The 13,356-nt window shown below is 38.8% G+C and overlaps 1 protein-coding gene across 1 annotated transcript; it reads left to right on the top strand.

Annotated features, from left to right (window-relative positions):
- Positions 1-5,085: 5,085 nt before the first annotated feature.
- LOC103736208 (dynactin-associated protein-like) lies at positions 5,086-13,085 on the top strand. Its single transcript, XM_008835680.1, has 3 exons — positions 5,086-5,115; positions 9,015-9,179; positions 12,948-13,085. The coding sequence occupies exons 1-3, from the start codon at positions 5,086-5,088 to the stop codon at positions 13,083-13,085; spliced, it is 333 nt and encodes a 110-aa protein (XP_008833902.1).
- The last annotated feature ends 271 nt before the right edge of the window (positions 13,086-13,356 follow it).

Here is a 13,356-nt window from a genome sequence, read left to right as displayed (position 1 = left end):
CACTGACTTGACATAGTGGGCCTTAACACCCAGGAATGAGTATATGGGTTCCAATGGGGCGGGGCTTTGGAAGGGTGCTTGTGGGGCTGGGGATATGAAAATGATTCAGATTGTTTGAGATATTCTGTATGAAACACAACAAAATTTAATAAAAACAAAATTTTTAAAATGTACGATTTTGTTTAAAAGAAGAAAATAGGATGTTTTTTTAAAAAGCATATTTAAAGGTAAGGTGCGTGTGCGTGTGCGTGTGTGTGTGTGTGTGTGTGTGTGTGTGTGTAGAGTGAGTTGGAAAAAGAATGATGGTAAACAAGCATCAATCTCTACAAAATAAGACACATCTCTGTAATTCATCCGTTTGACCAACTGACCAACCCCTGAATTTGTGATGTTTTCTAAAGGTTACCACTTCACCTCAGGGTAACCACCACTGAATGAAAGCTACTTCTCCTGTGAATACAAGTTTTCCTTGCTCCTCCTGGTTCTGCTACAAAAAATAAAACTGTTATGGGTTCAGAATGTTTACGGACCCTGGCTGAGTTAAACTCTTTGATGCAGAAAATGCACTTTTCTTCATTTTTTTTAAAGATAACTATGGTCTTTTTCATTCTTTTTGCTTTGAAGAGTAATTTCATAAAAGATTTCAGAAAGTAAACTGACTTCTGATAGGTATTTTAAAAATGTGAGTGACGTACATCCCAGCACTTGGGATCCTGAAATAGAGGAATTAACACTAGCTCAGGGCCAGTCCGGGGTATGTGGTGTCCAAACCATCCCAGGCTACCTAGCAAGACCTGTCTCACAAAACAAAAAAGTGAGTGTGGATGAGAAAAATAACAAAATTTAGGCTTACTCAGTTGTAAGAAACGGACCTTCAGTGGGGGAATGCTGGGAGTGCCAGAGGCCTGGAGAGTGTGGGGGAGTTGATCAAAATGCCTTTATATACATCAAAACACATTTTCCCTTGTGTACCTTCCACCCAAACTATGGTTCTAAAAATGATCATAAAGGCTATTGAAAATTTAAAGAATAGCTTGGTTACATGGCTATAATGGTGCCTCTGACATAAGTTTTGCTTAAAATATTATTAACATTATAGATATTTTCAACCTATTCCAGTGGGTGTACACTACTTACAGCTAATCCTTATAATACATACAATAATTAAGTATTATTAGCCCCACTTTTCTGATGAGACGTGCATACTTTGCATAACCTTTTATAAGACCCAAGTTAATGCTGGACAGTTCCTAATGCTCAACTTCTTCATGCATTTCTCCTTCACAGCCAGTTATTAATTTCCCAATGTGTACCACATGCCCTAAGAAGAACTGGAAAAAAGTCAAGAATTATTCAGATTTTACAATCATTTCTAAAGATCTTACCTACAAGTGCTGAAACTTTAGACATTCGTGATCTTTATTCCAGGCAGCATATTCAGCAAAAAGGAAGATTATGTTACAATTAATGTAGGAAGTCTGGATATTTAAGAGAAGGCCAGGGTGGTGCTGCTGTCATAAATTAGTTTTTAGATGGACCGAGAGTACCTTAATTCAAGCTCCAAACAACTACAACTCAGCAACTCCCAGGGTGGAGACATGACTCGTCATCCGTGTTGACCCTGAACATTCTGACCAAGTATCAGGCAATTTTTCAGAAGTCCATAGAGGATGGGGAAGGGCAATCAGTTGTACAGACAGATAGGTCTCTGGGGGATGCTGATCCCCAGGTCGAATAGCTAAGGTTCACCTACCAAAAGGATGAGAGCTTGCAGTAATGGATATAAAAAGAAGACAGAGTTCCAGAACTGATTAAAAATAATTGTGGCAAATAGCTACTAGGGATTCAGAATGGCAATTCAGAATGACAATAGAAACAAATCTCTGTTCTTACAGAGAAATTGATGCCTAAAAGGTCCAGAACCATACATAATTGGATTGTCATCAGGTTTGGACCCAGACTAATTCCAAATCTAAATCTACCTTTGTTGGAGTGGGACCTAGTGGCTCAGTGGTGGAGGTTACACCCCCATTTAGGGTTGCAGACCTTGACTCAGTACACCATCAGAACCAGGAGTTCCATAGTTCAAAGTTGACCTCACTTGGGATGGAGGATGATGGAGTAACTGTACATGGAGCTGGACAGAGTCATAGAACTCCTTTCTGAGTTGGGTTTAGATATGTATCATTGGTGGAAAGTGAGGCAGAACCAGAGTAAAGTATACTGAATTCAGCTTTGAGGAGACTGTAGAGAAGGCGCAATGAGGCAGAGTAGTGAGATGAAGTGAGAATTCAACCTATTGAGGTAATGTTCAAAGTATTAGGAGAGTAAAGGGAGGGAGGAAGCTGATCAGGATTCAGAAAAGGCAAGGTCAGTTCCAGAATTTAAAGGGCTTCCAAATACATGGAGAAGAGGGCCAGGGAAATGGTGACAAGGGTCACTGAAGTCCCCATGGCCTGGCAGAAAGAGGCTAGATTTATGGAGGGAAATGCGGATGAGCTGTCTGGATGTGGAGTATAGCAAGAAGAGAGATTTACTTATTTATTTATTTATTTATTTATTTATTTATTATTTATATTTTATTCATTGCAGTTTTGGAAATTGAGCATGGGGCCTGTATGCTAGGGTAGTGATTTACCCCTGATCTGTATATACCCACCTCTCTTCTTTACTTTTCATTTTGAAACAGAGTCTCATGAAGTTGCCCAGGCTGGCCTCTATCTCACTCTGCAGCCCAGGCAAATCTCATACTTTAGATTCTCCGGGTTTGGCCTGCCAAGCAGCTAGAGCTGTGGGCCTGCACCATCAGGTCTGGTTTCTATGAATTGAGAAAAGAAAAACAGTCTTTAGACCAAGAAAGTCAAAATTAAATGTGGAATATCTAATCTTGTCAAAACTATTGCCAATAAAAATGATTATGGAGATCTTTTTTAAAGGTTAAAACCTCATTTAATTTTATGTCTTATAGGGTTTATACTGAGTACAATATTGTATAACTGTAACAATTCAACTGTAAACCTAAAAATGTGCAGCCAATTTTATAAGAGATGCAACCTAGCCCAGAAAATTGTTATTGAATATGTCAATGCTGATGTAATGAAATGCTTCTTCTAAGTATGTGGTTATTAAATAAATAATTTTAAAAAATGATTATGAATATCTCTTATTTAATTCCAATTGTTGTATGGTTGATTGTATTGTTGACAATTCTTTATGTCCTTGGCTTTGTGTTAGATGCTGAAATATGAAAAATGACTGCACAATTTTCCTTCAGGGGATGCACACATAATTGTCTCCCAACTTCTACATTTACCTTCAGACATCCTTCACATGGTAGCCAGAAAGTGCTTTCCAAAATATAAACCTACATAAATCACTACCCTGACAAAAGTTATAAAGGTTGGCTCATCCCCCTGGTGATAAAATTCAAACATTTTCATTGCCCTGGGAGTTTTTAGACTTTGTGGGTTCTGCCCTCCTCTGAATCCTTTCTGATCTATTTTGCACATCACATATAATATCCAAATCTCACTATTTTTTAAAAGTGTGTTAAGAAGCATTTCACATACATGAGCACAGACCTATTCCTTTTAAAGAACAACCTTGAAAATAGCCAGCACCCAGCATCAGAGAGACCATTTTCTCAGGTACAATTAAAGCCATCTGTTCTTGAACATGCTGTCCACCCACCTTCTCGCCCTTCCTGTCAGAGGTAATCACTCTTCTTAATTAATGCTTATATTTCTCATTAAATGCTTCAGTATGCAGCTTGACACTTAGAAAGCCAATTCTAATACTAACAAGCACCTGTGATCTCATCTAACATTGAATTACAACATATTCAACATGTTCAATGAAGTGCACAGTCTGCAGCCCATAGCTCTGTGTATTTCTAGTCATTACACACTACAATTTCTATGTGTATTTACAGATTAGTAAAATTTCCAACACAGCTTGTTAAGAAGTATTCTTATGCACCCTGATGGGAATTATTATTGCCATAGTAGTTGTTGAATGTATCCTTTAAATTTTCACTTGAAATATTTTCTCCATTTTCTAAGTAAAATGAGATTATATACCTCAAATAAATTGTTTTTCCATAAATTGGGTTAAGATTGATAGTATTTTATTTTATGTTTTCTTTCTTGTTTTAAAATTGGATTTTAGGGGGGCTGGAGAGATGATTCAGTGGTTAAGAGAGCTTACTGCTCTTGCAGAGGACCCACGTTCAGTTCTCAGCACCAATATGGCAGCTCACGACTGCCTGTAACTCTAGCTCCAGGGAATCCGACACACTCTTCTGGCCTCCATAGGCACTAGGCACATACGTGGTGCACATATATACATGCAGACAAACATTCATGTAGATTTTACTTCTAATGATTTTAAAGATATTTTATAATTTATATCAACTTCACCAAGCCCAATAGTATGATATAACATGACAGACTGGTCTCTTTGATTTATCCATTGGGCTTATAACTTAAATCTGGTCATGCATTGGCATCAACTCTGCAGGTATTTACAAACACATATTTTTCCTGACTTTCTCTCTTTGATTTTGACGCAATAAGCAAAGGTAAAGCCCCCAAAATAGTACAATCAATTTAAACATCCATAATACCCAAGAACCCTAAGAAGAAAGCACATATTCAAATTAATTATTATTGGAATCTTTCTGCATTGTGTTTTCTTCTGTACTTCCTTTGCTATCTTGGGAGTTGGGTACTTGGCACATGTCTGATATTTAACTGAGGGCTTGTAAGTTTAAGTGCTGAACAGAAAACAATATTATAGCAGCTATGGGTGCCAAACAGCAAAATTGCCAGGGGAAAATTACGTAAATAAAATAATTTTAGACCTAAAGACAGCAAAATATAGTACTTTGAATTTTTAGGGATATTATCAGATTTTTGCCCCAAAGAAATCAATCCTGGTGAAAATAAGACTTAATAGGCACAAAAGACAATGAGGTAGATTTGGGTGTCAGTGTGGCATTGATATACTGATTGGCTCTGGGCTAAACTGTGAGTGTTGGCAGATGCCTTCACTCCACCAGTCTTGCCCCTAGTCAAAGCCTTGGCCATGGCCTTGATGCACCAGGAGCACATTCAGGTGAGTCACAGGGCAATTTCATCTGCCAACTATTATGACATTAATTCCACTAAAATGGAGTAGATATTCTGGTTGTAGATTTAACTACAGGGGTTATTATTGTATCTGATATTCTTATCATATATTAAACAAATATTGGGTGATTTTTAGTATACTTTGTGCTCTAAGAAAGCTGGCATTTATAGATTTAGCTGAAGGAGTTGGCATCAATATTACAGTTGTCAGCTAGTAGAAATTGATATTTGTGGGTTCCATCAAAGTTTTTGTGGCTGTTATGATCAGTCCAGAAGAAACTGTAGTATTTATAGTCTCAGGAAAAGTAATGCTAGTTTCAAGTTCAGAAAACAGAATAGTTACTGTGGTGGGATGTGTTTGGCTGACATTGTAGTAATAGCTACTATGACAGTAAGTTTGTGAAGATATCCTGAACCTATAGATTCAGTTTTTGGTGACTGCACTCAGTGTTGATGCAGTTGTTGTGGTTGTAATAGTAAGGTCATTGTAATAGTCACTCTGGGCTCAGGAATAATTATCCCAGGTGTGGCATAATTTATAAGTTGTGGATAATGACTGGACTGGTATTCGTCCCCCCTTTATATACCAGATGTACAATGAGTATGGTAAGTATTGTAATCACACAAGCTAAAAGGTAAGCCAAGAATATTTACCAGAGAGAGTAGGCTCTTAAAAAATTGTATTTTACCTGTAAGGAGTATAAAGGAAAACACCCTGCATGAATTCAAACGTTTCAAAGACAAGAAGATTATTTATTCTTTGCTTAATTTAGTGAAAGCATAACTTATTATGGTAATATACAAATGCCAATATGAGTAGAAAATCTTCTCTGAGGAGTTAGACATTTTTTATTGATATACTAAACAGATTCTTATCAATATATGAATTTTCAATAAATATTTTCAGTCTCAGACAAAATTAATCATATTGTAGGTCACAGCATCTATCTTTACCTGAACATGAAGACAAATAAAGAATAAAACTGTGCTACATAGACATCAGTATAAGGCATATGACTTTCTTCTTTAATGGTGAAAGAAAACACTTCTGTTGCAGTGAATGAGAGAATCTTAGAATATATAGTAATCTAAAAATTTAAGCTCCCATCCTAGAAAGAATTGATCTTGTGCTTTGCATAACATCAGAAGGAAATGATGACAAACTTTTCATATAGTTTTACATATGGAATGCCAAATTAAAAATAAAACAAGTTTTGAAAGAAAATTTAAAATATATATTCTGATTTACTCCCATAACATTCACGCCACTATTGCACAGCTCCCAGGGTTCACATATGGCTAAAGCCAATGATTACCTTTCTCTTCCAGTAGCATGCACAGCACCTTCCAGACTACGAGAGCTAAGCAATAGAGGTGAAGCTTTGAGCAATACCAGCTCTTTTCCTCTATGGTTATCCTATGACTTGTGCATGTAGTGTCTTCAGGATTACTGCCTCACTGTCAAGTGAAAATTCTTTAAGAATTTTACACAATATATTTTGATCATATCTGGGCTTCCTTCCCTATCTCCTTTCAGATTCTACCCTATTAAATATAACCTCCATGTTCTCTATTATTTTTTAAGACCTAACAAGTCTCCTTTGTGTTCCCCAAATGTCCTTGGGTGTGGATCCATCCTTTGGAACATAGTCAACCTACCCCAGGTCACACCCTTAAAGAAAACCAACTCTCCTTAAAGCAGCTATCAATTGCCAAGTTCCACAGCTGGGGCTAAGGCTACTTGCCCACCTTCCCATTCCATGCGGAGTTTTTGTCTGGCTTCAGCATCCACAGATCTTGATCATGCTGTCAAAAAGGCTATGGACTCACATGTGCAACAGCCATGTTTCATCCAGAAGACAGTTTCCTTCTATTCATCCACCATCACCTCTAGCACAATATTTCCGCAGATATCCCATTTATGGTTGAGCACTCCACAGTCTCTTATTCTCTGCATCATGACCAGTTTTGGGCCTCAGTGTTAATCACCATCTGCTTCAAGAAAAAGAGTCTCTGGAGAGAGCTGAGAGATGCACTAATCTATGGATAAAACAATAAGCTGTTAGGAGTGGGTTTAATACTATGTCCCTTTATCAAGGTAATAGTAGCAGGTTTTCACCTATGGCCAGTGGTCTATGTAGCCACAGGCTCTTGGCACTAATTAAAATGTCAGGTCTGGGCTCCATATTGTGAAATGGACCTTAATTTCAATCAGAAAGAAATTAGTTACTCCCATAACATTCACGCCACTATTGCACAGCTCCCAGGGTTCACATATGGCTAAAGGCAGTGATTACCTTTCTCTTCCAGTAGCATGGACAGCACCTTCCAGACTACAAGAGATAAGCAATAGAGGTGAAGCTTTGAGCAATACCAGCTCTTTTCCTCTATGGTTATCCTATGACTTGTGCATGTAGTGTCTTCAGGATTACGGCCTTACTGTCTAGTTCTGGGGACAATCAATGGCAATGGAAATAACTAACATTTTTTTGAGGAGTTCCCACAGAGGACCCAGTCAGATTAGGATCAGATACTCTCATTCTTTCTTCTAAGGTCTGGATCCCTCCAGGAAAGATGCTGCCCTCAGGACTTTGGGGGCTGGGCTGGACTGAGACCAGCGCCCAAGAAAGATGCTGGTCCCAGGAAGCTGGTGGTTTGCCCCTCAGGGATGCAAAGGGAGGGGTGGTCAGGTAGAGGCCCCTAGGGCTCCTGGGGACTACTGGGAGGAACTGGGTTGGTCTGGATGCAAAAGATCAGGAAGCAGTGGGAATTCTGGGCCAAGAGATCAGTCCAGGGGTCTGGGGTGCCAAGACAAGAAATGGGCCAGTACCCAGGCTGGGAGGAGAGATGGGGTTGGGGAGCTAGTAGGGTGAATGAGGCTGGGGGAGTCATGGTGCAGAGGGTGGTACAGGACCCACCCAGGAAAGATGCTAGGACCAGGAAGCTGGCAGCTGTGAAAAGCCTGTCTCTCCCTCTTAAGTGCTGGGATTAAGGGCATTGACCACCAAGTCTAGCTTACTTTGTTTTCTTATCCCCCTCACTCTATACTTCAAAACAAAACAAAACAAAACAACCCTCACTGACTGAAGCCTTTCCTGCAGAACTCGTTCATTTTCAATCCTCACCTATCCCCTTTTTACATTTTACAAATATTGTAACGATTTTTCAACTCTCTACAAATCCTCTTTGCCTCCCTGTAGCAAATAGATTCCTTGAGAAATGAAGTTTTATTGCTGTGTAGAGTTTTTCTATGTCTAAGCAGAGCATAGCACATACAGATCATTAATAAGACAAATGATTTTTCCCTGACATGGAGTCATAAGTTCTGTTGAATATAGTGTGGGTTAAATTGTGGGAAGGGGAAGGGGTTGCACTGGGAAACTTTTCACGAGTACTGTGAGGTATAACACACACCATATATACTGTGTTAGTAAAGTACATCATAGCAGTGTACAACGCATAGTGTGGTTCAAGGAAGTAACAGTGTTCTTAACACAAGAACGTCTGAGCTCCAGTAATTGCTTTTGTTAGTGACAACAAATTGATTCAATTCTTTTTGATTCAACATTTCCATTTCCAAAGGGACTTGAACAAGTTCCACCTGGTCAACTTTGGATGAGCATAGTTGTCCCACCTACAGTTATTTGCAACATGAGAATCTTTAACATTTGTGAAATCTCATGAAGTAAAGCAATGATATACATTTCTCAGCTGGTACATAAAAATTGGCTTAAAGGTAATGTGTAATATCTACATAGAATGTTCTTAAAGGATAAAAAGATGTTCATTTCTTTTTAAAGTCACATTGTATTTGTTTTTGACAGGAGAGTTTAATTGTGGAATTGCAATCATGTGTTTTTGCTCCCTTATGCTTCATCTCTGCAGCCAGGCATGTGCACAAATGGCCAAGAAGCCCAGAGTCACACATGCTGGTGTCTACCTTCAAATGATGCAACTGGAAATGTCCCTTCTAACATGTCTGGGGGCTGGGTGAGCCCAGGAATCCTTACACATTCAGAATGCCAACTCCCAGAACCATGCAACGCACAGGTAATGTGTGATGTCACAGCATTTCCTCAGATTGGGATATGCTGTACAGAGAGGTTTACTTAGTCTGTTCTTTTTAGGCAATGTAATTATTGATTTGTCTACATTCACGTTAAGCATTGCTGTATTCTCTTTACAATTATAAGTCACTATGAGGCAGTTCCTGGAAAGAATATGATTTGATAGTCTATTTTTTTAGAACAACTATTTTAGTGTTGAACTCAAATGTTCACTATAAACAGAGAATATGAATGAAAATAGAGGAAAAAGTACTACATGAAATGTAAATATATGTTCCAATTGCACATTTGGGGAGTGAGAAGAGGAGCAATGTAGTGTGTAACTCTGTTTAGACTTTGATATGAAAGCTATCTTATTTAAGCTTTCAAAGATCTTACTTTATGGGTGAATGCTTGATTTTCTCACAAGGTATTCTCTTGCAGCTCCTGTAGCTGGGCGTGACACTCTAGGACTCTGAGTTCTGACCTTCATTGAATGTGATCTTTACCTAGAAGCCTAACTGTTCTTTGGAGATTTTCTTCTAGCTTTGGAGGTCATATGCAACTTTAGTTCTTGACCTCATGGCTAACTGGCTGAATTAATTTACCTCATGATTCTATCCCTGAGTCTTTAGCCCTTGTATAGAAACAAGACTTGACTATAAATAACCACTACGCCTTTGTTTGGGTTCCCCAGTTCTGATCTCTATTCTCCCTTACATAATCTTGCTTGAATCAGAAGAAAGACTTTGACCCTAATTTCCTGATTATGGATAAAAATGTCAACCATTTATATTATTTCTGAGACCAGGGTGGGTGAAAGAATGAAAGCAATTCAGTACATGTCTTCTGTTTGCAGCGGTTAAGTAGCCATAGCAATCACAGAATTGAAAGACTTCTTAGTAATTCTTAATTTAGCTTCAAACCCTGACTACATAGTGGAGTCAACTGGAGACTGTGTGTGGTCACTGCCAGTGGCAGCCGCTCCTCCATTCTCATGGGTGCTGCTCCTCCGTTCTCACGGGCATTGAGTCTGCTCCTCCACTCGCCCTGGGCTGAGACCACTCTTCTGCCTGCCCTGGGCTGAGGCCGTTCTTCTGCTCACCTGGTGCTGAGGCAGCTCTTCTGCTTGCCCTGTGCTGCCTCCTGTCATCACCGCTTCTGCCCTGTCCCAGACCCCAGGGCTGGTGAGGAGACTGTGTCAGTGGAGCCACATTCAGACACAGGAGACCAGGTTCAATGACACAGGTCTGCTTTATTGCAGGAAGGCACAAGCTTATATAGGGATAGTAGTCCAATCACAGCACAGCAAGTAGGATACCTCATTAGTGTAACAGGTTTAGTATCCTATCACAATATAGCAGGTAGGATACCTTATTAGCATCATCCTATTAGCATAGCAGACTTAACATCCTATCACAGAATAGAAGGTAGCATACTGGGTTTCAGATTACAGAGCCTGGATTCCTGGAAACCTTGTGACCCTGATAGTTGCAATATCACCCTAGGCTCAAGCCTGTCTCCCACAGCTGTGTAAGATATACTGAAGGCCGATGCCTAGCTCTACCTTAGATCTATTAAATCAGAAACTCTGGGGGTGGAGTTCACACAACAAAATTTTTGAAAGTTGCTCATACATGGTTCTAGGCAGCCATTTACAATTTGAAGAACTGGAAGTTGTAAAGATTATTAAAAGTTAATAATCAACTGAAAATCAGTATTCCTTAAAGAACTGAAAAGACTAAGAAAATTTATGAGAGTTCCTACCCTGCATCATGGCTTTCCTGATAACATAATCATTGGCAAATGCAGAGATATTTATAAAAAAAAAAAAAAAGGTGGACACTATAGCATGTTGAACATTTTCTATTTGGCATTCTTGATGGTGGATGAAGATTGGAGACAGCATTCTTAAATGATAGAATTGCTTGTGCCAAAGACCTGTTTAACCAAGTTAGCATGATACAAGTGCATTAGGAAACTGAGCAGAAGCCAGTGTGATCCCTAAGGCCATTGCTTAAGCTCAAGGCAGAGACAAAAGAAGCTTGGACTAGGGGTGTCAGCAGAAATGAAGAGAAAGTAAACAACACTAGAAGTTAGCAGGGCTTGGTAATGGGTTGGGAGACTTCAAGGATGATCATTTTGTTTCAGTTAGTGAATGGAATGAATAGGGCAGGTAATGTTTCTGGAGACATGGAATCTGGTCAGGTTTCACTGAAAAGAAAATTATTTTGTGAGTTTGTGGCATTTCTGAGATATCAAAGGAGTGATATCTGCAATCATTTGAAGTGAGAGAAGGATGGACTGGAGATAAACTTGAGAATCATACAGTTATGGGTGGTAATTAAACCATGGGAATGATAAGACAGCCTGAAGGATACAAGATTGGCCAGATGCTGCCCACCATTTGACTTTGGAAATAAAGTTTTAGTTAAACAAAGTTTTAGTTAAATACAGCCTCACTCATATTAAACTATACATAGTGACTGCTTTCACACTAATGGCAGATTGGAGTAATTGTGACAGAACCAAAAGGGTCCCCAAACAGAAATTCACATAGAAAAAAAGTTACTCACTCTTAAGCCAAGAGTGAAAGAGACAAAGTCTGGAAACATCAATTGCAAAGGCTGAAAATGAATAATGAGCTTTCAAAAGAAATTGAGAAGATTCTGGAGACTAGGAAGAAACTGACATACTACACTATCACAGAAGTAAAACAAAGTGAAGTTTCCAGAGAAAGAAAACATGGTCCCCATTGGCTGTTGTTGCAGAAGCTTAAGTAAGAAGAGAGTTTGACATGTCAGCAAGATTTTAATGTACTGGGGCTGGAGAGATGACTCAATGGTTAAGAGCACTAGCTGCTCTTGCAGAGGACCTGGGTTCAGTTTCCAGTACCCACATGGTGGCTAACAACCATCTATAACTTCAGTTCTAGGGGATCCGACACCATTTTCTGACCTCTGTGGGCATTGTATGACATGAGTGCCCTTACATACATGTAGGAAATACACTCATACACATAAAATAAAAGTAAATAAAATAAAAAAGATTTTAATGTATGAATGTCATTGCTGACATTTTAGTGGCATGTTGGGAGCTGATGCCACACTGCATTTGGTTGAAAAGTGCTAATATGGACCATTGCATTAAGACAATGCTCAGAAAATTTTGTTTTTCAGAGAGATAGAAAAGTAGTTAGCAATGGATTTGGAATCAGAGGGAATTTGTGCATGTGTGCATAAAATGAAAGAGATTAGAATGTTTATTAGGGAAGTTATGAAGTATTATATCCAAGAGAAAGGGTAGTTAAAACTCATACAATACAAAACATGAAGAGTGAACCTTCAAGAACAGCAAGGACTCTGGGTACTAATTTTATGACAGTGTATTTCATCAGTTGTCACAGTGCACTACTGTGGTAAGGGATGATGACGATGGGAGAATCTGCATATTTGGATACAAGGTGTAAATGTATCTTCCCTTTAGTTTTTTTTTTTTTGGCAAATCTAAAGCTTCTCTAAAATTTAAAGTTTACTTTTTAAAAGCAAAAGAGAATACATTGAGAAAAGTGATAGTGGAAAATTTATCTTTGTCTCAGCATTAGGGAAAGCATATTACTTCCATGTGGATATAACCTGGATGTCCAAGCTGGAAGTTCCATTCTTAGAGATTCAAGCAATGCTACTGCAATAACCCGTAAGTAATACAAAGAGATGATAAATAACAAACATTTTTGGCCTTTATTAATTATTTCAGTTTACACTTTTCTTAGGTAGAGGGAAATAGCTGCAGTGATTGCTCTCTATGGAAAATCTTCCTGGCTTGTCTTTTAGCCTCTATACAAACAACAGCAATTGGAGTACTTATACTAAGCTTAGTGAATAGAAATAATTCCCCTATTGTTATCTAGCCACCATCAAACACAGTTACATCTGAAACAACTTCTACTACTTCTCAAACCACGGTGGCCACGACTTCCAAAGCCTCTACAATTGTTGCAACATCCCCTGAAACTGCAACTTCAACAATCACCACAACTTCAGCTGTGTCCACAAGTACAGCCACTTCAATCAAGCCAACAACCTCTGTAGCATCCACTACAGCTGCACCAACCACAACCATTACCTCAACTCAACCTGTAACCACAACAGTCACCACAACCTCAGCTGCACTCACAAGCA

Source organism: Nannospalax galili, unplaced genomic scaffold, assembly GCF_000622305.1.
Source record: "Nannospalax galili isolate Female #2095 unplaced genomic scaffold, S.galili_v1.0 scaffold1097, whole genome shotgun sequence".
Taxonomy (NCBI): domain Eukaryota; kingdom Metazoa; phylum Chordata; class Mammalia; order Rodentia; family Spalacidae; genus Nannospalax; species Nannospalax galili.
Note: the sequence above shows the minus strand (reverse complement) of the source record. Positions and strands in the feature narration are given on the sequence as shown.